The 24,485-nt window shown below is 34.0% G+C and overlaps 3 protein-coding genes across 5 annotated transcripts; all 3 read left to right on the top strand.

Moving 5' to 3' along the window:
• The first annotated feature begins 3,337 nt into the window (after positions 1-3,337).
• Positions 3,338-5,509, top strand: LOC7493568 (60S ribosomal protein L24). Its single transcript, XM_002305183.4, has 5 exons — positions 3,338-3,487; positions 4,554-4,629; positions 4,732-4,833; positions 4,966-5,114; positions 5,203-5,509. Exons 1-5 carry the CDS (start codon positions 3,477-3,479, stop codon positions 5,354-5,356), a joined length of 492 nt encoding a protein of 163 aa, XP_002305219.1. The 5' UTR covers positions 3,338-3,476; the 3' UTR covers positions 5,357-5,509.
• A 1,524-nt stretch (positions 5,510-7,033) lies between these two features.
• On the top strand, positions 7,034-21,020 carry LOC7487399 (uncharacterized). 3 transcript variants are annotated; one of them, XM_006384088.3, is made up of 18 exons: positions 7,036-7,300; positions 8,057-8,155; positions 8,634-8,821; positions 8,917-9,021; positions 9,410-9,510; positions 10,471-10,549; positions 11,786-11,797; positions 11,966-12,031; positions 12,778-12,846; positions 12,943-12,999; positions 13,228-13,305; positions 14,677-14,774; positions 14,864-14,909; positions 15,084-15,211; positions 16,191-16,296; positions 17,813-17,875; positions 19,266-19,331; positions 20,545-21,020. In XM_006384088.3, the coding sequence occupies exons 1-18, from the start codon at positions 7,186-7,188 to the stop codon at positions 20,728-20,730; spliced, it is 1,662 nt and encodes a 553-aa protein (XP_006384150.1). In that variant the 5' UTR covers positions 7,036-7,185; the 3' UTR covers positions 20,731-21,020. The 3 variants fall into 3 exon arrangements, with proteins under 3 accessions (XP_024455830.1, XP_006384150.1, XP_052308448.1); XM_024600062.2 differs by lacking the exon at positions 16,191-16,296 and having other exon boundaries at positions 7,034-7,300; XM_052452488.1 differs by lacking the exon at positions 11,786-11,797.
• Positions 21,021-21,881: 861 nt separating this feature from the next.
• On the top strand, positions 21,882-22,892 carry LOC7487400 (uncharacterized). Its single transcript, XM_024600063.2, has one exon. It carries the CDS (start codon positions 22,194-22,196, stop codon positions 22,770-22,772), a length of 579 nt encoding a protein of 192 aa, XP_024455831.2. The 5' UTR covers positions 21,882-22,193; the 3' UTR covers positions 22,773-22,892.
• Positions 22,893-24,485: the final 1,593 nt, after the last annotated feature.

Genomic DNA, 24,485 nt, shown 5'->3' with positions numbered 1-24,485 from the left:
AAACTTTTACCCCTAAAGTCAACAAAACAATTTACCAATGGTTTTTTTCAACTTTTCACAAACTTCAAAATATTAAAAATACTTCTTTGCCCTTAAGGTAAAAAAAACTAGAGCTATTGACTAAGTTTTTTTTGTTTGTTTTTTCCTTTCTTATGCTACAGTTAAAATGCGTCTTTGCCCTTAGAAGAGATAAAAAAAACAAGGTATGTGTTTAAGGGTTTTTTTGTCCTTCACATTAGTTTATTTGTAATTTCCAGTGTTATAAGGGGTATTTTGGTATTTTTACGTTGAATTTTTAATTTTTATTTTGAAAAATTGCTAGTGCGTGCTCATTACATGACAGCGCGTGGGTGACGTCCACACCTTTTAGGTGGTGCGTTCGACACCACCCGGTTGTAAAACTTGGTCATCCTTCATTTCCTTGGAAGTGACATCGCTTCCTTTACCTCCGATAGTTGTTTTTTTGTTTTTTCCCTCTTTCTTTTCTATGTCTTTCAAAGAAAGTGCATGTTTGTCCTTTTTTCTTTTTCTTTTTTAATTTCTGTTCTTATATTTTTTATTGCTTATTTTTGTTATTAGCCCTTTTAGAAAAGCTTTCTATGTTTTCAATCTAGTCTTTAAATTATAATTTGTCATATTTTTTTTTCCAATTCGCTCCTTATTTTATTGTTTTTTGAATTTTTTTCCTTGGCTTTTTTTTGTTAAAGTTTTATTGGTTTTCAATTTCATCTTTCAATTAAAGTTTATGTTGTTTTATTTTTTTCAATTTATCCCTCTTTCTTTTGATTTATTTCTCCTTTTGTTGAAGATTTTTTCTTTTCAATTTAACCCTCAAATTTAATTTTTTTATGCCCCCTAATTTATATTTATATTTATATTTCACCCTCATTCTTTTAATTATAATTTTTTGTGTGATTGATTTTTTTTTTCTGATTTCATCATTCGGCGTTTGATTTGTTCAGGATTGGGCTTCACAATTTTTTCATTTGTCGATTTATCAGTTTTTTATGGTTAAAGAAAATTGGTTTTGTGGTTATTTTAATTTTTTTATCGGTTTATCTTGGTTTCATGATTTAGGCCAAAGGTTTTTCAAGCCTTTTTTGGATATGTTTTTTTTTTCAAATTGTTTTGTTTGTATTTAATTTTTGATGAATTATTTTATTTTATTTTATACAAATAAAATTTATTTTATAAAAAATAGTTATTTTGAAATAATATTTCTAATATGTCCGGTTTTGTATAATATTTTTTTCCTTTTATTTTATTCTTTCAGTTTCATATGTGTTTCTATTTCTATTGTTTTTTATTGATTTTAATAAACAAATTCAGTAGATATAAATGAGTAAATTTTTCATTTTACAAGATCAAATATCCTGATCTACATCCATCTCTCAAATTTTCCAGTTTCTCTTTTAGTTATTATTAACGATTTTTTTTTGTTTATTTGCATAGATAATTATTGATTTATTTAATTAGATGTCTAGATAAACTTTTTGATTTATACTTTGAGTTTTTTTTATATAAAAAGACATATCAAAATAACCTGAATATTTAATATTTGTTTTTTAAAAAATCACGATCCACTATGAAAACGCAGGCCAAAGAGCTAATTCTTGATTAAAGCTAGAAACCACCCATATCAAATTAATAAATTCCTGTCTTAATGCCCAGTAATGTCATTGTTATCGTTTTACATGATCATTAGGGAATTAATAGGATGATGAAATGCCAATGATGCATTGGTATGTAATGAGTTGGAATTAAGTTAAGGGTGTGTTTAAAATTGTGACAGGGGTAATGGTTTAAAATATTTTTTATTTAAAAATATATTAAAATAAATTTTTTTTATTTTTCAAAAATTATTTTAGATATCAACACATCAAAATAATCTAAAAACATAAAAATAATTTTATTTTTAACAAAAAAAAATTAAAAAAAAAACAAGGTATACACGGTGTTCCCAAACTCACAATAAATCATCAAGGACCCTTGTTATCCTTAGGTTAACTGTCCCTTTTATGTACACAAAAACAAAACAGATTATTTGGAAGATCCTTTGCAATGTTTGGCTTTATTGAAGATATCAACCCCATCAACGTCTCAAGACAGAGAAAAAAAGGAAATCACGAGTACACCCCCCCATTTTTTCACATAGACAATGCACTTCTTGGCCTTGTTCATGGCAAAGCTAGCCCTACCAGCTAGGTCTTGTTATTGTTCGACAACTGGAAGAAATAATGAAATTTTATGCACCACTGGACTGACTCATTTGGAGGTGATTGACACTTTGCTGTCGCCCTCGTCTTTCTCTAGGCCAATAATGGTGGCATCTGGTGCCAAAATTGGCAGGCTTCATGATTCTCCAATCTCCCTCCGGCATCGAGCTCATGACGATGCTTACAAGAAATTCACTGAATGGCTACTGGCTGCGATGCTAAAAACGAACATATTCTAAACTGCAAGTGTATACCTTTATCCAAAACAAAAGGCCAACGCTTTTGGATAGTAGTAAGTAGCCTAACGCATCTTCTTGGAACAATTAAAGGCGCCCTTGTTCACTTGTAGCTCTCCTAGTCCTCATATATTCTTACAAGACAGGGAAGCTGTCTGTTCCTTTTAGGCTTTTTCCCACGTACGTAGGGCTAAAAGCTCAGGTCATTAAGCAACCGAATATGTTGCTAATCCATACTAAAATGTCATAATATATATATATATATATATATATATATATATATATATATATATATATATATATTCTGTAACCATATGCAAAGTCATCCTCCTCGATCATCTATGATCATGACCTAAGTTGTTCCCCACGTCATACTGATCACGCAACTGCTGCGGGAGATTTTTCAATCCTATTTTTTGAATAAGATTGTGGATCCTGTTTTAATGGGAACTTGATGAGTCGATTTGTCTACACGTCTTGCTTTCATTGCTATACTCCACGCAAAACAAACAGTAGATTTGTCTCTTGATTTGATTTTTATCTGATTTATAATGTTAAGGTTGTTTTCATCAATCTAACAATTTGAGTTCTTATTCAATTCTTTTGTTCTCTGCACTTCGAATTATTAAAACCAATTTGAGTTTTTATAATTCGTTTTGCTATAAAATTCAAAAGCAACGAAACTAGAATCAAATCATTATTTATAATTTTAATTAGACATGAGTAAACAATACTAATAGAAAAATAAAAAAAAAGGAGGATGGTGTGAGACAAAGAAGGTAAATTACAAAGGCCGATAAACATAGAAACCAGACCAATAGCTTGAACACAAAGCCCATGGTCAGAGACATACATAGTTTTCCACCTTAAAACTGTAGCCTGGCCCATTTTAAGTGGTAACACGCCCAAGCCTATAACTCTAAATCCTCCATTGACTGGTAACGAAAAATATACACTCTGTTCAAAATATTAAACCCTAATATTTCTTCTTAGCTGCCAAAAAAAACCAGCCGCCGCCGCCGCCATGGTTCTCAAGTACGTCTCTTTCTCTCTTGTATATTTTCATTTTAATGCATATGTAAAATGGGTTTTACGTTTCTGTGTTTTTTCCAGATGGGTTCTTGTTTTTTTTTTTTTTTTATAAAAAAGTTCTTGAGTGTTCTATGAATTGTTGGATTGAATTTGAGTCATCTCGGTTTTGTTTACAGTATAGTACGATATGGATATGAGATGTATAAATTTAGGCAAAAAGTTGGGCTTGTTTCGTTTTATAAAACTAAAAAATGCGAGCTTTATTTTGGTAATGGGGTTTTGCATCTTTCAATACTTTGGTCATGGCTGGACTATCCATTCTTGGGAATGGAAGAATGTATGATAGTTGTTTCAAGTGAGTTTTTTTTTAATCTACATATATCTTAACAAGAAGAACGGAAATACTCGTACAACATTGGGAATTGAATTGTCATATGATTACAGTTAATATAAAACTGGATTTTAAGTTAAAACGTCCCAGGTTCAACTTATACAACTATGCTCATTTTGTTTCAGAATCTTGGTCTCAGGATTAAGTTATAATCTATGTTTCGAGGGTGATTGAGTAGAGAAGGAATAGAATTAAGTGAAAACATAGCAAGGACAGCAAGAGAATGAATAAGGCTTGAATAACATTGTAGTTTTGATGAGAGTTTTAAGGTTTTGTGATGTATGTGACACTTGCAAGGGTTTTCTAGTTGCAGTTTTATACTTGGGTTTTTATTATTGGTTTGATTTTAAGAAAGTGCAACACTTTAATGAATAAGTGACTAGCTAGTCATTGAACTGGCATTCGATAGGTAGTTTTTAGGGTTATACAGAGGGGGTTTAGGATTTGATTCAGTTCTGAGATTTGTCATATCATGCAAATGACCTCATTGAGGTTTTAGATTAGTGATCATGATAACCATCAAATTTTCCTGGCTTGGAATGGAGCGTTTTTATATGCAAATGATGTCGCGGTCATGATTTCCATCAAACTGGACTGGTCTGGAATGGAGCATTTTTATTGATTTGACAATAGATACTGATCTCGTTATCCTGATGGTTTTCTTCTGGATGATGTCAGGACTGAACTCTGCCGCTTCAGTGGGGCAAAGATATATCCTGGCAGGGGTATCAGATTTATTCGCTCAGATTCCCAGGTAATGTGTAGTTTGGTGTTGAAGGCATTGCTTTTTTTTTTTATCCAATATCTTCTTCAATACAATCTATGAAACTAAATAATTTTTCTTCATTCAATTAAGGTATTCCTCTTTGCCAACTCTAAATGCAAGAGGTACTTCCACAACAAGCTGAAACCCTCAAAGCTAACGTGGACAGCTATGTACAGGAAGCAACATAAGAAGGTGACCATTTTTTTTACAGTTTCTATTAACTTCTTAAAGGGGAATGTAAAGTGCTTCTGTTTGTAGGATGGGTTTCCCTTTAGAAAGAAACCCGTGATGTTAATTTTGTCATATCTTTCCTAATAATAACAGGACATTGCTGCTGAAACTGTTAAGAAGAGACGCCGCACTACCAAAAAACCGTACTCAAGGTCCATTGTAGGTGCTACTTTGGAGGTCATACAGAAGAAGCGAGCTGAGAAACCTGAAGTTCGTGATGCTGCACGAGAGGCTGCACTCCGGTATGTGCCCTTTCTTGGGTTCCAATGCGCTTTGGTTAGCTAGTCATCTTTGGCGCTTATTGACAATGCATGGTGTTTTTGTGTGCAGTGAAATTAAGGAGAGGATTAAGAAAACAAAGGACGAGAAGAAAGCCAAGAAGGCCGAGGTAATGTCCAAGGCACAAAAGAGCAGCAAAGGTAGCTTGCCAAAGGGTGCTGCGCCAAAGGGCCCCAAGCTTGGTGGAGGTGGAGGGAAGCGGTGAAATCCTTCTTTCTTTTAGTACTTTTAACTCTCTGTTTAAAGAATTTCATGCTGGAAATTTTAAATGGATCAAGGTTGGTTGTTGCCATTTTGTTCATCGAGAATTTACCCTCTGTTTATGAGATTATTAATTTGTCATGGTTTTGATTGGATATATTAGTTGACTTATTATCATTTATGATTGTGACCCAAGAATGGATCGGTTGTTATTCTTTGGGTGTGCAATACCATTGCTAGATTGTTGTACGTTCATAGTTTATTTTACCGAGCGTGTGTGGTAGTGTTTTCCATTACGGTTTGAAAAAGTAAAATTAAGAAAATCTATAAATTGGTGTATTTTCTTAACCAAGGTTTCAAAAAAGAGTTTTCAATGGATTCTATGCAAAACTATGAGTATGGTGTGTTTTGATTAACTAAATTCTTTTAAATATGTGGTTGAGGCAAAATGCTAACCGTATCACAATGCCAAATGGAGTCAGTTCCTACCATTACCAGAAGAATTGCAAACAGAGGTATCAGAAAAATGAAGCACTGCTTCATGGTGAAATCTTAGAAGAACAGGCCTTAGTTCTTTCATTTTGCCAAGCATCACTAGCACTGCTGCTAAGTGTGTGGGTCTTTAATTTCATGTTCTCAACTATGGAAAGCTAGTCCTAGCTTACCTGCATCGACCTGTCCGCCCTGATCGCTACCTCGAATGATATGGCGCAGAAATTTTAATTTGCTGCATAGTGATCATTGTAAAATGCTAGAAGATAGGATTTTGAAGAGGCTACCAAATTGTTATCGTATCCAGGCATCAAGCAACCTGCTTCAGCTTCTATGGTGGGCGTTTCTTCTTTTGATTTATACTAGGGTTGAAACATAAAATTAAGGTTTCTATTGATACACCAAGGTGGTTTGCCATCAAATCAAAGCCACATTTTCCCTCGACGCACGACAATTTCCAAGGATAAGAAGCAGCCACGCATTGGATGGTTTTCTTCTTGGTGTTTTATAAAGTGAGCCAAATAAAACCTCAAAATACTCTTTCACGAAACCTTCTCTCCTTTCCTATCATTTTCATAGTTATCAAGGGATAGATGTTAGTTGTGGATTTATCAGGTTACTTTTAAAACTAGGTATGGATGAGTTAATCATTATGCTAATTTCAAAATAAAACCTGATTTAAGCTAGATTCTGAATCGGTAAGTTACAGAGTTGACCATTCAAATTAAGTTGAATTTAGTAAATATGATCCTTTTCATCAAAACAGAAACTAGTAGGATTTATAGTAGTGTGCACTTCAGCAAGAAGCAAAGAACTTGGATTTATTGGAAAACAAGACACTTTGATGAAACTATTTTTCTTTTCCTCTCATTCTTTGTTTTACGCTCATTCTGTTGAAGCCAGCACCGTAAAAATTGGGGTTGACGAACATCCTAATCGTTGTGCTAGAGATAAATCTAAGACTAAGGGTCTGTTTCTCTACGCGTTGAGAATTGCAATTCAATCCAAAAGCCATAAAAAATGATGTTATGAAAGAGTGTTATTTCCAGGCTTCGTTTAAGAATGTGATAAAAATTACTTTTTAAATATTTTTTATTTTAAAATATATGAAAATAATATTTTTTTTATTTTTTAAAATTTATTATTAACATAAATATTAATGTGAAGGTAAAAAAAATACTTTCACTCGGTGCACCGCAGAATATTATGTTTTCCTTCCCTGTTTTGAAGCCAAACAAGCCCTAACTAAGGTCTCAAGTCTTAACACAGGGTTTAACAAGCACAACAGTAGTTTCAGTATAAACCCCACAAAACCGCTTTCTATATAGTTGACAGAGAGGGATGCATATGAGACAACTGGCAGCTAAGTTTCTGAGGAGAACCCATTTTCCTCCTCAGAGATTCTCTTCTTCTAGTGAAATTACAACAAGCAATGCCTTGCCCAATTCACTCTCCAGTATGTATTTTCTTGTGTTTTTAACATTTTTTTTCCTGTCCAGTCTCACTGTGATGCTTTTGATTTCTAAACTCACTTTCTAGCTGAGAATCTCATGGTTTTGAATAATGGGTCAATGCTGTTTTTATCAACCTTTTCTTCTTTTGGTGAAAGTTTAATTCTTTGGTGCTTGGATGCAATAAAGATTGGTAATTTAGTGTTCATAGTTAATGAAAGAAATATGGAATCATTGTACCGATGGGAATAATGGTGAATTATGAAATTTAAGCCTTAATTCCTGTTGTTGGCTTTGTGCCAATTTTTTGACTTGCTTATTGTCAATTGTCATGTCTAAAGTTTATGAAAATCGCTATTAATATTTTGTTTTTGATGTGGTTTATGACTTCACTACTGTTTTTAAGTGGTATTGCTTACATTTTTTAGACGTTAGTGTCGAATTCATTTGCTTTATCACCATTTGTTATGATAAAAGAGAGAAAAACTTACCAAGGAAGAGGGTGTTATTCTAAATTGTTCTGTTGTGCAGTTGTCGTATATAGAATAAGACAGACCTCTCCATTCTTTGTTTCGTTGGTTTAGAGCAAAATATACTCTGTTAAGCCTAGCTAGCATTGATATGAACTCTTGCTGATGGCATTTAAACTATTTCAACCTCTGAAGTATTTTGTTTGATAGCGTGTTATAAATAAATATATCAGCTAACCTTTGCAGTTAATAACTTTTGCAGTCCTTACCATCCTTGTAATGTTCTTTCAGGTAAAACAAAATGTTCCTACAAATATGGTTTTGGAGGGCCTAGTTGGAGGATGAACTCTAGGGATTGTTATCTATGGACTATTCTTGCTGGACAAGCTGGTAACTTCTGTCTTACTGGGCTTTTGGCTATTTGATTTTGCAGTTCAATGTAATAGCATTTCTAGTTGTTCATGATTTTTTGATGTGATTGACAGTCATGTGTTAAGTAGCTTTTGCGATTGTAGCTTAAAAAAAACAGGTTTTAAAAAATGTGTTTGGTTAAAACTATTGTGAAATGGATTTTTACATGTAAAATAAATGAAAAATAGGTCTTTACAAATGAAAAACAAGTTATTTTGGCTTCTACAAAACCAAGGTTTGAAACACAATTATGTGTAGAGCCCAGTGCAAAAAGCAGAAGTTTGGCTAATCAAACAATTTTTTCTCCATGATTGGGCAAAAAGCAGAAGTTACCATAAAGACAAACGGTCTAAATGTGGTGCAAATAAAATTTACAAGAAAATGGCACTAAGTTAATTTTATTTGGTGATTGGATGAAGTCTATGACACATTGGCAATGGTGCTGACATGTTTGCAGCAATAATTCTTGGGATAAACGCCAACCCTGTCTTAGCAGACGAGCCTCGCGAAAGCAGTTCACAAAATGATTTAGATACAGATAGCATGTTTGGGTTTCGCAAAATTGAGGATGGTTCTGTAATATCCAATGAACATACAGCAAAATGGAGGCTTTTTTCTGATAAAGGGAGGGAAGTCTTCCTGCAGGCAAGCATGTTTTGCTATCAGCCATGGTTCTTTCATTTCTTTCATTTGATATCGTAACCCATAATTTAATCAAATCTGGTCTGTGATCTGAACAGGGGAAATTGGATCAAGCTGAAAAGTTCTTCTTTTCTGCTCTACAAGAAGCAAAAGAGGGTTTCGGGGAGAAGGATCCTCATGTTGCCTCATCTTGCAACAACTTGGTAAGCTCACTTTTTAGATGCTTTCAACGATGTAGAACTGGTTTTAGCGTAGTTGTTCTTTTATTAAAACTAGTTTGAAAATTGCAGTGAATTAGATTGTAGATTAAACTTTTGGAAATGCCACTGTTTGTGCACTCCTTTACTGGAGTTCTGTTTTTTTTTTCTTTTATAATTCTCGTCTAGGTCACGGTTTTTCTTTCTTTGTTTCTTATTATTAAGAAGAAGAAATATATATATTTTTTTCAATATGTCAATGATCAGGCTAATATAAGTTGATAGTGATCAGAATTGTTTCTGCTGTCAAGTTAGTCACTAATTGGAAAAGTTAAACAAATTATGGAATATGTTGCGTGTAAGAAGCCATTGTTTCACCTTGCTTTTGTTTCAGGCAGAGCTATTTAGAGTTCAGAAGCAATTTGATAAAGCAGAACCTTTGTATTGGGAGGCCATCAAAATTCTAGAGGAATCATTTGGGCCAGAAGACATCCGGTATAATGTTATTATTTGGGAAGTAAGACAAGCAATTCTCTATATCATTTTTAATTATCATAAATAGTGAACTCCCTTGAATCTCTTGCAATGCTTGATTACCTTTATATTTAGCTTCTTAAGCAACAGTCTTTGTATTTGATCAACATCGCTAAGAACTGAAACTATAATAAAATTTAAGAAGGAATTGAAGACTATCAATTTAGTGAATACAGGATAAAACTACACAGGTATTTATGCACACACTATGATTTTTTCATTTCAGTTATGGTAGCCAACCAAATTGGGAGGCGATGATCATATATAGACATTTAGGCCCATACTATGAATATCTATATTGGTGCAGCACACCTTCCATTCATCCAGTTCTTGCCTCTCTCTTCAACTCTGACTGGAATTTGCAGAATGTTATTTTGCAAGGATAAAATAAGGAGAGGGTGGATTGGGGCAAGAAGGAAGAATGAAGAGAGTGATGGAAAAGTGATCCCATTCTTCTAGCTGTCCCTTTTGGTTAGCAAGGAAAAGAACAGAAGGAGAGTGGGGAAGATTAAATGAGTGTTAAAATAAGAAAAAGCCTCCTCAGCTCATGTATGCACCAGCAATCCTTCCAATTTAGGACTAAAAAATGTGAGAATGGAAGAAAGTAATGGATTCATTTGTTCCATCTGTGGGTATACTCTGGCCCAACCAAATGGTGTTAGCACCTCTTCTATCGCCTCCAATCTTTCTCCTTTCCACCCAAGCAATCATAGTGCTAATGGTTAGAGTTGCATATGAATCGACAACTAATAGTTTTGTAGTTCATTAATTATATAAACAATAGATCAGTCAGTCCCTTGTTATGATTGATTCAAGGACCATAGATCAGTGGCTTTTGGCTTGGTAAATAACTAAGAAATGACCTTCTCTATTGTGGTGTCATTGTTGCTTACACAATCACTTAATACTGTTATTGCACAGTGTGGGTGCTGCGCTTCACAACCTTGGGCAGTTTTATCTCATGCAGCGGAAACTGGATGAAGCTGACAAGTGCTACGAGGTAAAAGTATTTTTCATATCCTGTCTTAGTTTGTTTGCAGTTTCATGAATTATGATCAAAAGGTTCATATGCACTTACTGGTTAATTTTCTGAATTTCTGCCAGTATTTTTTTTTTCATTCCACCCAGTTCAAGAAAATCCGTGTTGGACATATTTTTCCTTCAGCATGGAATACATTCAATCCTTAAGACACCTTAGTCATAGTGGAATGAAGAGTGAAGTGCTCATTGAGTGTAGTTGGTTCCCTTTTTTAGGTGATGAAATTTGGTGACTGGTTATATATGTCAAAGAACCATCTCAACCCAATAGCTTAAGCTGTTAGGTGAGGTCCCAAGATATGATTTATATTATTCTCTAAAACACCTCCTCAAGTGAAAGCCCTTTGGACTTGAAACTTGCACAGGCCCACATTACCTTGTGCTTGATTTTTATCAAATAAATGGGGGTGGTGAGATTTGAACTTGTGACTACTTGGTCATCAAGGCTCTGATACCATGTTAAAGAACCATCTCAACCCAATAGCTTAAGCTGTTAGGTGAGGTCCCAAGATATGATTTATATTATTCTCTAACAATATAAATCAAAGATCATGCTAATTAAAAACACAAGATAAGAGAAACTTGGGTTGATTGGTTTGGCCATCTAAGAAAGGTACCAATTATTGTAGTGAAAAATTAACCAGTTTCTCGGGATGGAGAGGAAGTGGAACTATTGTTTTTGTGACTGCGAAAAGAAAATAGTGGCCTGGATCGAGTGCATTCTGAAAAACTCTGTAACCATGTAATTGATTGAGAGTTTTGTTATTTACATCATTAAACTTATCAATTCTTCAGTGGAGGTACTTGATTGTTGAAATATGTTCCGTGGTTTGGTATTTACTACATGAATATCCTCTCTTAGAGAGGGAAATAGGTAGTTCAATGAACATCTACTGTAGCAACAAATATTAGACTTATAATCGATTGCACTATAACTTTATACTTTTAATAATAACATAGAAACTTTATTGCCAAATAGCATTTGAATGGAACTAGCATTCTGGAGGACTATGTACATGTTGTGTGCACTAAATATTTATGTTCCTCCTTTTCTCTCCTTCTACTTGTCTTTCTATTGTAACTATTTTTATTAATCTAGCCAAGATTATTCTTTTCAGTCAACAACTAATGTTTTTCTGCTACATATACTGATAATTTCTGCTGATCTGTGCTCTTCCCTTTGATTTTCCTTTGGCAGCGTGCTGTGAAGGTACGAACAAGTACTTAAATGCATATATAGCATGCATGCATGATTCTCTTTTATCCATTTTCAAATTTCAATTAGCTTTGAAGCTTTCATTCGTTCTTCTTCTTCTTTCTTCCATTATCAGTTCAAACTTTGAACTTGTAACTCTCAATGTAACCTTATCTTGTTCAGATAAAAAGGCGTGTTTTAGGACTCAACCATACAGACTATGCAGATACACTGTATCATCTCGGAATGGTAATAGCTATGTTGTATGGTTGCATGTGCTAAATCTATTTGTCAGCTTATTTTAATATCATTATGCTCATTGTCCTTTTCACTGTTGATGATTTCATGTATTTAGAGAATGTATATGTTTTCGTTGGACAATATCTCATAAAAATAGTTGACAGTAAATAAATGGAGTAACAAACTATTAATGACGTTCCTGGATGATTGGTTATGTAAAATAGTAACTGGAAGACAGTATTTACTTATATACCAGTTTATGACCTGCTTAACAATAATTAACTTGTTGTTGCATATTTTTATTGATATTCTAACCTTCCATTCATTATACTTAATTAAAGGTTAATTTCTTTCAATTTTAATTTTGTTTCAGATTACATTAGTTCATAAGTTATATCCTTGAAACCAATTTCCACAGAAAAAAAAAGAAGGATCATAATTCAAATACCTGCATCCTGGTATGCTATGCATGACACGCCTGGTTCAGTGCAGCACGACTAGGACTTAAAAGTCCTTAACAACACACAATACAATTGAGGATTTAAAAGACTCACAAACTTGCTTATCATAGATTGTTTTGAACACTCTAAGGTGAAGAAAGAGGAATTTTAAATTTCAAGCAGCGTCCCCTTGTCTTTTAGAATAAAAATTGCTTTCTTTTGTGTCTATGGTTCTTTAAACTGTGCTGTTCTCTTTTTTTTTTTTCCTCTGTGTACTTAGTTGGCTTATAGATCCATATATCATTAATGTCACAGGTGCTTTATCTCCTTGGAAAAGAGAAGGATGCTGAAGCCCTCATTCAGGAATCTATTAAGATATTAGAGGTGACTATGCTGCTCGATTAGTCCTGGTACTGAATTTCCAGTAATTGTTTTATTTAATTTATTTCTTTCGCTCCCATGTCTTCTTTGATTATACAGGAAAATGGCATGGGGGACTCAATTACTTGCATAAGGAGATTGCAATTTCTCTCTCAGGTTGTGTGGTTCCTTTTGATATACATATAGTAGATTTTTCTATCATGTTAGCCTTTGTGATTAAAAGATTAATTCATTTTGCTGTACCATGTCTTTCAAGTTCAACTTATGCAGTATTTTTTACCACATGCAAATAGGTTTATTGTTTCTACCACACGATCCATTTGTGTGACTACTGCATTTTTCAACCTTTTGTATAGTTTACTTATATTCTCTTTTCTTTTCCAGATGTATCTAAAATCCAATCGTCTTGCTGAAGCCGAGGATGTACAAAGGAAGGTGCTGCAGATTATGGAACTATCAAAGGTGCTATATAGTTTTTCAAATTTTTTGATGTTACATTGTTCATTGTTGGCTTTCTTTCTTCTAAATAATTCTCTCAGGATGCTGCTCTTCTCTGCTCCATTTTTTTCCACGTCTTCTTCTTACTGATTTAGTTCCCTTAATTTCCGATAATGTGTTGAGTTGCAACATGCTTTGTTGAAGCTAGCAAATGCAGCTGAAATATATCATTCCGGTCTTCATCTACTGTGATATCTGTCAATTTCTTCTTCATTGCATTGGTTTATAGCTTATCTTTAAGCTTCCATTTTAACTAGTGGAATAGAAATTTCTTTGCCCATTCCCCCTGCCACCTGGTATCTTGTTTTTCCTTGGTATAAACTTGTTGCTTTGGCCCTTTATGGAGCTCATGGATGCTTTGCTTCCCAGGCCATGCATTTGTTTTAGCTCATGTACCTGATGTACTGGGGTTTCATCTCCTTACATGTCTTTTTGTATTTTTATCCCAAAATAGAGAATAAGAAGGGTGAAAAGGATTACATGACTGGAGAACATGACATCCTTCCGTGGTACTAAAGGAAAGAAAGCCAAATGAAACTAGAGTAACAGTGCAATAAAAATTATTCTCTTGCTGTCTTTGGATTTATCAAAGGCAACACCTGTATCAAAGCACCATCAAGAAGCTAAGAAAATTATTCTCTTGGATCAAAAGGTGAGATAATTTCTTAACCTTGAACATTTTAGAAGTGTCAAACCAATGGACCTGCAAACATTGCATGTTTTTGCTTTGGATTTACCAAAACCTTTATGCTGTGTCAAAAGCAAGTCTTCCAGAAAGGACACGCACGATTTTCCAAAGTTGAGAAAAACATAGGCCAGCCAGAGCTCCTGGCGACTGAACAATTCAGGAATAGATGACCCAGGTCTTTTATGCTGTTAGCACACATCCACAAGCATCTGGAGACTGCCATTTTAGGCCTTCTTATCTGCAATAAGTAGCAGTGTTATCTTGTTGAGGACTGCAGACTAAATAAAAATGCTATGACCGTAGGGTACTTGGCCTTCCATGAAAAGTTGGGTAAAGGAAACCAGGAAGAGAAATATTGGACCTAGTTCAGAAAGATTAGTATGGTAGGAGCTTGTCCATGCATTACATTTGAAAGAAAGTCATATACTTGTGTGCACATCCCATTAGCACCTTTTCTTGTAAGGGTTTTGTTATAGAAGATTAAACTTTTGCAATGACATCCCATCCTTGAGAGCTTCAAGATTTTGCAAGGAAAAACCCTGTTGGTCACGAATCTAACTAACTATTAAAATGAGGTGTATCTTTCTTCCTTTAAATTCTGTGATGTCATCATCAGCTCCTGATGTGATAGCTACCTTCTAATTCAGGGATGGAATTCCATGGACACAGTAATAGTAGCTGAAAGGCTGGCCCTAATCCTACAGTCAATTGAGAAGATAAAAGAAGCAAAAGAACTACTTGAAAGGTGAGAAAAATGATTAGGATAACTGTAGAACAAAAGATGTGATTGTTGGCAACACAAATTAAATTATATCTTATAACTTTTGATTGCAGGTGTCTTGAGGCTCGGAAGTCCTTGCTTCCCGAAGATCACATTCAGGTTTATCATTCTGACACATTCAACTCATAAATTATAAGGGAAAAAAAGGAGTTGACATCATTTGGATGAGTAATCTTAACCAGAGGATGTGCTTTTATTTTTCACTACTTTATGATAATGAAATTTAGCTTGCATGTGTTTCATACAAGACTTGCTTCTGTTCTTTGTGGACAGATTGCTGCAAATCTGCTTCATATTGCAAGGGTTGCAATGTTGAATTCAAATCGGCTGAGAAAGATAAATATTTCTGAAGCAATTGCTGAGCTTGACAAGGCAAAAGATCTTTTGCACAGTTCTACAAGGTTTGCCTTATTCTATAGAAAAGTACTCGCACAAACAGTACTCATATGATTTGAGAATGCCCTGTCAATGTGGGTTTTTTTTTTTTTTAAAAAAAAAAAACATTGTCCTATGTTTATTTTTTGCTTTGCTTCCAATCTTAGATCATGTTTTTTCATTTATGTACTTCGGTGTTTCTCTATTTAATCATGGTTAATAAGCATGGGATGTGGTAGATACCACTTTAGATTTCAATTTGAAGCAAGCACAACAAACAAGCAACCTTGGGGCTTCTCAATCTGGTTTGAACAATAGACTACTTTTTTTTCTGGATATTGTCCTAATGTGGAATGCGTTTGTTGATTGAGAAGTTTAAAACCCATTGCTAAAGGTCACATGCAGACATTTAAGGATGACTATTTTCAAAATTTCTCTCATCTTAATTCAATACAACTGCTAAATTTATCTCATCTTAATTCAATAAAGTTGCTTTATTTTGTTGTTTTGTTGCTGATGGTTAGCCTTTGTTGAAATTAGATAGAAATGTACCTTCTTACATAGCAATCTACTGGAATAGGTATACATTGGGAAACTCCTAGACAGTTCCTTAGGGGGTGTGTTTGAGTAGACGATAAAAGACTTAACCAAATCATTCAATGTTTCTTTTTGATAAACAATGTGGTTTGACAATCTAGGGAGATGTACACATTTAGTTGACTTGTTCTGTACATGCATGTTCATACTACTTCTGAGTGTTATTTGTTATATTTATAATCTAAAAAGGAAACATATGTATTCCCTTGTTCAGCTTGTGTTCCAGTAATTTTTCCAGTTCATTTACTTGGCATATAATCCTGCAAACTTTAATTATTACGCGTGTCCTTATCAGATTTGAGATTGGAATGACTTAATTTGGCTTTGCTAATGTAACTTCTATTAGTATCATCTCCAAGCATTGTAGGTTCTTACAGATTAGTCATATGCAATTATCTTCCATGATAGGATAGCACGCCATGTCTTAAATAAATTGAGAATACAAAAAGGGAAAAAGCAGAAGAATGGAGCATCTGAAATGAAAAGAGAGGGGCATGCGGCATTGGTCATACTGGTCAGTTCCTCTCATTCTGAATGCTTGCATGCTCAGTCAAGGAAAATGTTGTCATATAAGAGCTAATGTTCTTGTTCTTTGATATTTGATCAAACATCCTTGTTTAAAGTTATTATGATTTGTTACTTCTGTTAATAATGTAGCAGAAGGTTTACATATAATTAAAGTTTGTTTTTATTTTGTACTTTCTCTATTGCACTCACAGACCAAAAATTGTGCAAAACTGGGTATCATACTTCTTCATGAATTATGGAAAGTGAAAACTTTGAACTCAGAGTGATTATATTGGAGTTTCTATTAATTTGTCCCTGAGGAACTGCTTTCTCTAGAAAATGAAGAACTAAAATCATATATTCATAACCTACAAGAATCATCTCGTGGCATTACTATTAATGTCTATTTTTATTTTTACTTTATTTATTTTTAAGATCTCACCAAGACACATGAAAATACTATTAATGTCTATTTTATTTTTATTTTTAATTTATTTTATTTATAAGATCTCACCAAGACACATGAAAATCTGGTTCTGTGTTGACCACCAGGGTAGTGGGGTACTCTCTGGTCATTCCATCACAGCATATGTGGGGCCATTGTAATTTCTGTCCTAGTTTACTTCCCTTGATTATCATCTCTGTAGAAACGTAAGTATGAGGTGCATCAAAGGGAACTGTTTGTAAGCCAATTGTGGATTCTGGCATAGTTTAATTTAATGTTTGAATTTAGAGGTGACATTCTGGAAATTTTTAAAATTTATCTCAAGTGAAGTTATATGTAAAAGAAGAGTCATCTCATGAACTTGAGAAATGCTGGCCTTTATCAAATTGCGAACTGTTTAAGTTATTGACCCTATGTTTTTTTGAACTTCGTTGTTTTTGCTTTCATGTTTCCTATTTTATTCTGTTCTTTCTATCACTAGCATTTAGCCTTTCTTTGTTTTTATTATCACCCAATTTCATTTCGAGTTTCGCCCTTACTTTTCAAAATCTTGTTTTTTATTCATTCCAGTTCACTTGTCAAGGTCAAGAGGTAGCGTTTATTTCCTCTCTTCCACCAACTACAAGTTTCTGTCGATGACAGGCACTTTATTTCTAAAAAATAAAATAAAAAATGAAAGAGAATTTGAAGAAGACATTGCAAAATTATGCAGCGAACCTGTATCCACGATTAAAGAAGAAAGGCTAATTAAGTAATCATTCAAATTTAAAAGATAGCACTGAAGCAACTGAGTTTTTGTGATCAATCCTCTTTCTTCGCAATCAAACGCTGGATCGTGACCTCCAGTTTCTCTTCTTCCTCTGAAAGTCTTGAGAACATTTTGTTGCATTTATTGAAAGGACAAATTATGATCTGTTACCTCGAACATCTAAAATGTAAGACAAAATAGCTCGGGGTGAATCATTTCGAATTCTTAATTCATGTTAACTTTATGAGTTATCTTGTGACATATTGCACATGGTGGCTAGAATCTAGTTGTTCAAAATGGAAACAACAGGAAATTTCATTTTGCTTGCAGTTGCAATCACTGGATACTCTTGGACTTGTGGAGACTACAAAACAAGAGTTACTGGAGTCACAGGTCAGTCCTAAAAATTCCCATTGGTTAATGATGAAATTTTGAAGTTTCTCCTTTATTTTTACTGCAGAATACAAACTTACACAGAATTGTTGGATATTGATGTGATGTTAAACAGGGTTGTTCTGTTACTTTCTATAACATATAAAAGCGTAGCAGTTCCATTTCAAAAGTTATTTTTAAGTTGCACCTGAAAAGACATAACATACAAAGAGATGCTCAATTCTTAGTGTTAATTTTTGGTAGGGTTCTTGTAAAGTAGATGCAAGCACGCCAAAACTGCCATCAATGATGCATGCTGTCCTGTGCCAATTTTCTGTTTTTCTGTTTCTCTTCCCCCTTGAGTACCCTGTTGCAGAGAAAGTGCCTATTAACAAGGCACATTTCCCCCCTTTTTTTTCCTACTTCTTTCATATAGTATGGTACATTTACTATCAAAGGTAATATGCATAGATGTTCTATGACTAATGTTTTGACAAATGCACGAATAAAATGCATGTGAAGTTAAATTACCGGGATCTATGCTATGAAGTGTCAAATAATTCTAAAAAAGATATAGAAATAATGTGTCTATTTGGATTCATATTGATGTTATGGTGCGTCCCATATGCCTTTTTGTCTCCATATTTTTTAATTTAAAAGATCCCAGCTTTCTTCCCTCAATTCCACCCCCAGTGGAAATTGATTTTAGTGGAAATTGATTTTTGTGTAGATCTCGACTAGAATTTCCTGCAGCATTACCCAAACTCTTGAACAACAAACAAAATATGTTCACACTTTAGTCCTAAACTAGAAGTTCTTTGTCCTCCAAATTTTGCTTTTTGGTTGACTTTATGCTATTCATTTTTTCTTACGTGTCATATTTCCATACTTGAGAACAAAGAACCAGATTGGTTAAAAGAGCGGTTATGATTATTTTGTAAGAAAGAATATTTCAATGCTCTTTATAATCCACCTTTAATCCTTGTAGAGCTTGGGAATCTTTGGTCATCCCTGACCAGTGACCACCAGTATAATGAAACCTGTAAACATCTCACAATAAGGTGTTCTCCTCCAGTGAATCTCCAAACATATAGGAAGAGCTATGGTGTTTAACTTTTCACGAACCTGATTCTTTTGATGATTTAAAAAATTTTCTTTCGATATAATTTTCCACGAGCTAATTTTATACTGAAGCATTTTTTTTGCATCTTAATATCTTAAATTGGGAAACATGATGTCCTTGAACGAACAGTGGAAGATGAAAATACTTGAAGCAGTACTAGAATTCTATTTCTTCGAGCTCATAATTAAATCCTAAAGTCTGCTGCTTCTAATTTATTTTCCTCAAATTTCCTTGTCTAATTAATTTATTTCACTTTGCTAAACTACTTTTGCTTAATTTGTAAAACAGGGAGAGCATTTACCCAACGTTGAAGCCGAAAATGTCCTTTTGCAATGCATTTCTTCTTACAAAGAGGTATGTTTTGCAATTCATGGGAGATTCAACTTTTGTGAAGTTGTGGATGTCTAGCATTTGGTTTTTTTAAAACCTTCGAGATCTGCTTGGTTTCTGTCCTTTTCTTTTTTGTCTGTGCGGCCAGTTTCATGTGTGCAAGTTAATCCAGATGTTGTTGCCAAAGATATGACTTTAATTCAATTGTGTCCAGCGTGGTAGGCCGGAAGTTTTCTGGTATAGGTATCATTGTTCTTGTCTACCAAAACTAATGATTGCTGAAGAAGAGATAATGGCCTAAAACCTGTTAGGATGAGAAATGAGTCCGTTACACTACTTTCCAAGTAGGAAGCTAGCCAAATATCAACAGGTATAGCATTTACCTGGTAAAGAACTAAGGAATGTCATGTGAAATTTAATGGTTATTTATTTTGTTACCTTTTTTGCAAAATCTGATTTTCAATTCCAAATCTCAATTTGGGATATGTTATCATCTTGATAGACCCTACCCGTATGGCATATGGAAAGAAAATGAAATGATACACGTTCTTAAAATAAGCAATGACTTGGTGAATTTTTGGGTTGATAGTGAAACTGATCTCCTTTGTGGGGAGTTTCCCCAAAATTCATATGTTAGGGATCTGCAACTTATGAGAAATACCTAAGAATTGCCTGCAGAAAGTAACAAAAAAAAAAAAAAAACTCTTATTTGTTCGGTGTTGTGAGGCTCACTGTCCTGGGCCTCCAGGCTTTCATCTAACTTCTTGCATTGTGTTTCTGATGCTTTATTTCTTTTAATGGTGGTAAGTTAAATGCTTAAATTAGCTTTTGAAAGCTTGTTCAATTTCACACATGAAACTTGAATGTCCAATTACCAATTAGGCTCGAGTTTTGCACGTCCCTTTTTAACTTCTAAACATTGGCCCTTTTTCTTTTCTGAACATTCCGTTGTTTCCCAGTGTCTTCTTGTTGTTAGTTCACCTGTCTTCGTTTTTGCTTCTTTTGTTTGAATCTTCTACATTCCTTCCTAGCTGGATTAATTGATTCAAAATTGTGAATAGGAACCTTTTCTGAGGCTTCCATGAAACATCCAATTATTGCAGGAAGTTAGATACAACGATATTATATCCTAACTCTACATTTGCTTGAATATGTTTCTCTTATCTAGATAAGGATTCTTAGATTGCTTATGAGGAAATGATACTAACTTAGGCCAGACGTTTTAATTTTTATGCAGTTTGAAGCTGAGAAGTTAATTTCTGATTCCCCTAAAGTAAAGACCGAGTATCTTTCATGTATGAAGCATCTTTTGAGCTTGATGATCGATACTGGTAACAAAGATAAGGTCACCTTAAAGGATTTGGATGATGAAATCAAGCGTGTTGAAGCTGAGATTTATGATCGCTCAAAACATAAACCCTAAAATAGTTTCAGGTTTGTGCCAGTTGTTCAAGCCAGAATGAAACCATACTTCCTAAACCTTTGGTACCTCACATACAATGCTGGAAATATTATGTTCTCGTTGACTCTTTTTGGTGTTTTTTTTTTGGGTGTATCACTCTTGTTATCCTTGTTTGTTAATTAGCTTGAGAAGCTGGTAGTTATAATAAAATGTCAACACGAAATTGTATGGAGGCACAAATGTATCAAGAACAAAAAATCACAATTTTTCTTAGTTTTGTAGCAAATAAAATGTTTTGCTCATGTCTACAACTCGATGGATACTGATGGGTATGTAATTTTTGAATATTTATTTTATTCAATAAATAATAAATAGGTTATAGATATTGTCAAATCGTTTTGAAATTTAACCTAAAAATAACCTGAAATATATGTAGAATATTTTGAGTATGAATATTTATATGATAAACAATGAGTAGTGGATGAATATAAAAAATTATCAATTGGATGGACATCCTTTATATCTAGTATCTACCCCATTTCTTCTCTTTCCTTTTCCGCTGGGCTGTACCATTTGTCACTGCCTTTAAGGGCTGTATTTCTTGCAGCAATAATGGAAAAGGTGCAAGAGGGCAGTGAAGATAAAACAGAGATAGTTGAACCACCACTTGGCTGGGGCTATAAATAGGCAGAGATCTTTTCATGTGAAGTCGGTGCTCTGAATAGACCAAATCTCATTAAACTAATCATCAGTTAACCTCCCATGCATTTGACCTTATCCTACAGATGCAGAACAATTTAAGTTGGTGGGATAGCTATAGAATGCATTTGACCTTATCCATCAGTGTAGACCAAGACAGTTCATCGGAAAACAAAAGTAAAAACAACAAGCTCTTTCTATATTCACGACTTGGAGTTTTTCTTTTTTCTTTACAAGAAAGAGACTTGAACTCGGAGATCTGGTAGATGAGAGGGGATGACTCGTTGAGGATCATGAGATTGATATGACATGGGAACAAGGCTCCTAGCTTTTAAGTGGAGTTTCATGGCAATACATGGGCCGATGGATTGTTTGTTTGTGCGGCATGCCACGTTTTAAACTATAGCTCCAATAAAAAGCAGCAAAAAACTGATACTTGAACCGCAATTTAAAACAGTGTAGTAAGATAGGTTCTTGCTAGGAAAAAGTTTTTGTATGATCACGACAAGGTTTTAAGTGTAATAAAGACGAGGTATGTAGACAAGCGAGAATGGTATACGCCCATAACAACGAACTAGTCCTCTTAGGACCCCAATTAATTTCCACCTAACAACACAACCAATGGACCAGAATAGAGCCAAGCAAGCAAAATCCTTCAAGAGATTAGATACCTTTCTTGAAGAATTTAAAGATGCAAAACCACAGTAGAGAAGGAAATACCAAGTTTTTATCTATAGCGTGGAGCTTGATATTTCCACATATTCTTCCAATATCAGATATCCCACATGCCTTCTATCACTCCCTTCAACATTTTCATGGAGAAAAAGAAACCTAAAGGTGGTGGCAGTACTGATGATTTAGCCCTAGTAAAAGCAGCTGCATGGGCATGGTACCACCATGGTTCAGGGTCTGAAGGAAGGCCGATTTGTGAATTTGATGTTACAAGAACTCGTCAAGCTCCAAGACCATCAAGATACAAGCTAGAAGCTACGAGAATAATGAAGGCAGATGCCATGGGATCAGGATCAGAAACGCCGAGTCCAATCCGCACAGACAATTCTCTTCTTGATAAATATGAGGTAGAGAGCATTTCAAAGCAACTTGACTATCTTATAGAGTCAAGCAGCAACAGATTTTATGGCTTCAAGATAGATCATCTTGATCATGACCAAAGAAGTATCTCGTCATTGGATAGTGATCAAACTGGCGGAATGAAGCAGAAGAAGAAGGACAAGAAGAAGAAGACTTTTTTACAAGGGTTTTGGCCAAGACATTCGGTTGTTTGTGGCACAAAGGGAGATGTGGACACAAGAGCCTTAGTGCGTTGTGGCAGCGGCAGCGGCCGGAAAGTCATATTCCGGTAGTTGGGATACTGGTTACTTGTCGAGCCACGGGATGCCCATGCTTGGTGACTTAACAGTAACTTATCAAGTTGTCGTTCCCTACACAAATTTATTGCAAGAAATGGCTTCCAGCTTTAGATAGATACTGTTCACTTGTGTGTGTGTGTGTGTGTGTGTGTGTGTGTGTGTGTGTGTATATATATAATTTTTTTTTTAATGGAGACACTTAATTACACTACTCAACATAGATAATTTTTCCTTTCTTACTTTGAAAGATTTTCTCACATATTTTAATAAGCTAGCCATGATACATTTTAGAATATATTAAATCAAGTTTTCTAACATATGCATCAAGTTTATTTCCTTGAAGGTAGATTTTTTTTTTTAATTTCGAATCAAAAGTGTTTTTTGAATTTGTTTTCTTATACTAAGATTAAATTCTTTTTGAGTTTAAATTTTATACAATCTTTTCTTACATTTGAACCGACACTAATATATATATATATATAAAGTAAATATATTTATAATTTGGGACATCTTCAATGATTTTACTTGTGACATAAGATCTTGTGAAGATATTGCCTTAAAGGAAAGACAAAACAGTAGTTGGAGACATTGATTTTAAGATTGCTACTAGGTAGTTGATGATGAAATACAAGTAACCGGAAGAGGTGGATAATGTAAGAAAAATCACTTATCTTTGAATTATTTTGGTGAATTTCTAGTATACATTTTTGGATCCACCAAGGGCATGTCCATTCCTTGTCCCAACACATCAAACATCAATCAAAATCAGTAATTCTCATTGGTACTATCTTTCCATATGATGCCACATGATAAAACAAAGCTACAAACAATGAAAAATCGTGCATTGAAATGGCTGCTTGATTTGATGCTGTTTGTCTAGAGAAAAGTGTGGTTCAAGTTTAGAAATTGATTGGGGTTAACCGTACTATTTTTAAATTATTTGAATGTATTAATATTAAAAAAAAAATATTATTTTAAATATTTTTATACAAAAACATTAAAAAAAATTAATTTCTACCAATCATTAGAGGGGGAGGAAGATTAGAGGATAAACCAAGCAAAATATTATCATGTTCCTGAAACAAGAAAAAACCACCATATAGGCAGACAGGGTGACACAATTCAGCAACAAAAAATATGGATCGACCTCAAACAAGAAGAAACCACCATAAAACTGAAGAAATTCCTTCTCTCCATTCTCACTGAAGATAGGCTGACAACAATATTAATTTTGAGTTCCTTCTCACAATTAATGGCATCCGGTCCATACCCACCATGTTCAATTCGTTCACATGCACCCTTTTAATTTATTATTATCATGTTTACAATCACAGAAGATAGAGTATTCTCGTATCAGTTTTCGGATCAACTGAAACTATATCCAATATCACTCTAATTGTGCTAAGCAAGCATATATATTCGATTATATCTAACATTTAGTAGCTTTATGTAGTTCTTATAAAACTAGTTAATAGATATGTTCTATTTCCACCCATTTGATAGTAATTGTAAAATAATGATTGTTTTTATAATTTCTTATATTTATAATTTTTTAAATTTATATTTGAGATAATTTAAAGGGGGTTTTTCTTATATTATCATGATTAATATGGCTTGATAAATATATAACATTTCAATTTTTCACATCCTATATACTTTATTTAGTGAAAATTAGTCATTAAAGAAATCACCTGGATCTCCATGAAG

Source organism: Populus trichocarpa, chromosome 4, assembly GCF_000002775.5.
Source record: "Populus trichocarpa isolate Nisqually-1 chromosome 4, P.trichocarpa_v4.1, whole genome shotgun sequence".
Classification (NCBI taxonomy): domain Eukaryota; kingdom Viridiplantae; phylum Streptophyta; class Magnoliopsida; order Malpighiales; family Salicaceae; genus Populus; species Populus trichocarpa.
The sequence above is the reverse complement of the archived record's forward strand: the minus strand, read 5'-3'. Positions and strand labels throughout refer to the sequence as shown.